Raw genomic sequence first — 3,224 nt, forward strand, 5'->3', positions numbered from 1 at the left:
TCCAGGGGCCCAGCCCGGGCTGTTTCCCAGAAATGCCCATTCCAGAGCAGCCTCCGAGCCCGGGACACCACTTACCCTGCGGGGGCCCCTCGTGGCCACCTGCAAGTCCTGCTGGGCCCTGCCGCCCGCTCTCCTCTCCGCCGGTCTCTCCCCTCCCTCCGGGAGGCTCAGGAGCGGATCCCGCCCAAAAGGCTCGGAGAAGTTCCTCATCACCTGCCTCATGTGCTCATGGTGGGCAGCAAAGGGATCCCTGCACGCCAGAGAGGCACCGCGTTATTCCAGCTCATGGACAATGGCTCCACGTTAGTTCAAACTCTGCTTTTTAATATTATATTCCATAGGGTTCTTTTTCCTAAATTTTTACTTGAACAGGACTCAACTGGGCAATCTCCCATTCCTAACAAACTCTGGTTTCCTCTTCCCTTCCCATCTCTCAGGTTGGATGTTTGAGCTCTATTTTCTCTCAGCTGCCCTAACTGCTCTCCTTCACTCTTGGCTGTCCCTATTCCTTTTATTCCTCTTTCCCCATCTTCTCCAAAATATCCATCCTTGCATCTTTCACTCCAGCCTGTGTTTAATACCTGCCAGAACCATAAACTGGCCCATATTTTATTTATCGCTACTTCCACCTCCAACACCTGACAATAAAATAATTTAAGTTTTCCCTCTTCATCTTCCAATGCTTAGCACAGTCCTATTCACTGAATTCCTTGTGTCCCACTGGATCCCCCTCATCCCTCAAATTTATCCTGCTGGCAGTTCGCAACTTTTCCTTCTCCCTGTCCCACATGCTTAAAAATACCCATTATCCCCTAAATTCAGGCCAGTTCCATCTCTTACAGTCACTCATTGCTGCACCTGTGCCTTCCCTCTCCACAAATCCTGTTCCCACATCCCTTTCCTGTGCTTAGGAAGGAGATTCTCACTGGCTTTTTCTTTTCCTCTTTTTTCCTCTTATTTTCCCCCTCCTCCACTGGTACAGAGCTCCACTGCTATTCCCAAAGCTTGGCTTGCAAGGAAAACCTTGCTCAACTTCCCAAACTCTCTAAGCTGGACAAGCCCTGATATTCCTAATTAAGGCCAAAAGAGGAACAAAGCAGGGATTTTTCTGAAGTGCAGGGTACGAGCAGTGCTGCTGCCTGAGGGCCAGGCTGCAAATGAACACTCCCCACACAAACGAACACTCCCCACACAAACGACCCCGCTTCATTTCCTCCTTCCATCTCATCTTCCTCCTTGCTACTTCACTGAAAACACCTTATTACCATGAACAGTCATTTCCCAGGTATGGTTATTCAGGTTTAATACAGCTCATCCTCCTTCCCCTCAATTCCTGGCACTCCCCAGGCCCTCCAGGACAGCAGAGCCTTTCCTGGGACATCTCAGAGGGAAAGGCTCCAGGCTACCCCTGACTTTTCCCTGCCCACTTATCTCCTGCCCAGCTTTGCTGCTCCCACCCCTTATCTCCAGCCCCACAAAAAGCAGCTCCCACATCACGTGGCTGCTTTGATCTTGTGCCAAAGTCACACTTTATGTTTTCCCCTTTCAAGTGAAAAAGGCAAACATGAGGTTGGATTAATTTTGAAACAGGATTTTTTTTCACACAAAAATATCCCTTTAAGCTACACCGAGACTTAAACTCAGCCCAGAAAGTGTTTTAGTGATGCCATGGAGCAGCCCCTGCTCTGCTCCCAGCCTTGGCTCCGGCCCTGGCTGATAAGGAGCTCACCCAGCCCAGGATGAAGAACAGATGGAAAAAGTGCTGGCATGAGCCAAGGGCAGGAATCACACCAGCACCACCTCGGGATGTGCACCATTCCAGCAGATCCCAAACCCCAGAGAGGTTTGGTTATCACACACAAAGAGCTCCTTGGTACCAGGGACAGGGAAATCAGACACAAACTGAGGAATGGCAGGCTCAGGAACAGGAGGAAAGGCCCTCAATTCCAAATTTTAGGGAGTAATTAATAAAAATAATTATTTTGAATTTTGGTATGATGTGGAGTAGGGTAAAACCAACGGAAAGGGAACAGAAAATCCATGTGGAAGACACAGTTTCCAAGGAATTAAACCTTGGTGGTTCCAATGACTGAAACTCAAGCCAGAATTCCAAGAGGAGGAGCTCACCCTGACAGACACAGACATACTGAACAAGGCACAGTCTCTGCAGGGGACCTGCAGGAATTGAAGATCCTTGCTCCAAGCACAGATTTTATGGGATGGCAGCAGGTGTAGGACACTGTAACAATTACTGACTTAAATATGACACTTTATTTTTGGGGGAAGATACTTTTGATGAGAAGGCCGAGATTTTTGTTATAGCACAGAAGTGATGAGGAGAAAGTGAGGGGTTCACAGAGCTTTGCACACCACATCTGTGCCCTTTGTGTGTTGAACACTAAATTATTTTGAAAATTAAATTCTGAATGGAGACAATGTATACATTTATTCTTCCAGCACCCTGCAGTAACAGAATTTTCTAATATACATTAACCTGACCCTCACCTGACATTAAACATGGAAGTATAACGTTAATGCTTACTTCAGTGCATGAAAAATCAGTCCTAGAACAATAAATCCCACTTATTGCTTTTGTAAACTGTATTGTTTCATTTTATTAGCTATTAGATGGAAAGATTAGATTTTTTCCCCCCACTCAGGAAGTTATGTAAGGCTGCAGCTGTTGTGCCTGGAGAGAACACCTGGCACAACAAACTGAAGAGAATGAAATGCAGAGCGTGCAGTTGGCAGGGCAAAGACAAGCCCTGCACCTGGGCAGGGTGTCAGGGACGGAGCCCAGCCTGGCCCTGCACCTTTGGGTGACTGACTGACTGACTGCTGCTTCCCTGGGACAGCTGCTCCACAGGGGCTCCAAGCCGGGCACCATTCCCAGTTCAGCACCAAACTCTCTCCTTATGAGGCAGCTGCAGCCCATTATGACTCTATTTTGGAGCTAATCTTATCTGAGGTAATCGGCTCATTTCCTTCACTGTATGCAAAGCAGCCTGACAGGACAGTGCTGAGAAAATGAGTCTCAATTTCCAGCTCATCTTTCACACTCACTCCCTGCCTCCACCTCCTGCAATCCTTGTGGCTACAATAACAAGGAATAAATTAATAAATAAGCAATTGTTATTTCAAACAAGACATAATTTCTATTATTACTTTAATTTCATGCAGAGGATCTGCATAGGGAAGTTTCCTGCACAGAGCTCACAAATTGT

General features: G+C 47.2%; 1 protein-coding gene across 2 annotated transcripts in view; it reads right to left on the bottom strand.

Annotated features, from left to right (window-relative positions):
• MLF1 (myeloid leukemia factor 1) overlaps nucleotides 1-266 on the bottom strand; it is a 7,982-nt gene extending 7,716 nt beyond the window's left edge. The window contains exon 1 of one of the 2 annotated variants that reach the window (XM_031055485.1): nucleotides 76-266. In XM_031055485.1, the coding sequence (XP_030911345.1) occupies nucleotides 76-222 (147 nt within the window). In that variant the 5' untranslated portion in view covers nucleotides 223-266. The remainder of the gene's footprint in view (nucleotides 1-75) is intronic. The other variant, XM_031055486.1, reaches the window with a different exon arrangement.
• Nucleotides 267-3,224: the final 2,958 nt, after the last annotated feature.

Source organism: Geospiza fortis, unplaced genomic scaffold (assembly GCF_000277835.1).
Source record: "Geospiza fortis unplaced genomic scaffold, GeoFor_1.0 scaffold172, whole genome shotgun sequence".
In the NCBI taxonomy this organism is placed as follows: Eukaryota; Metazoa; Chordata; class Aves; order Passeriformes; family Thraupidae; genus Geospiza; species Geospiza fortis.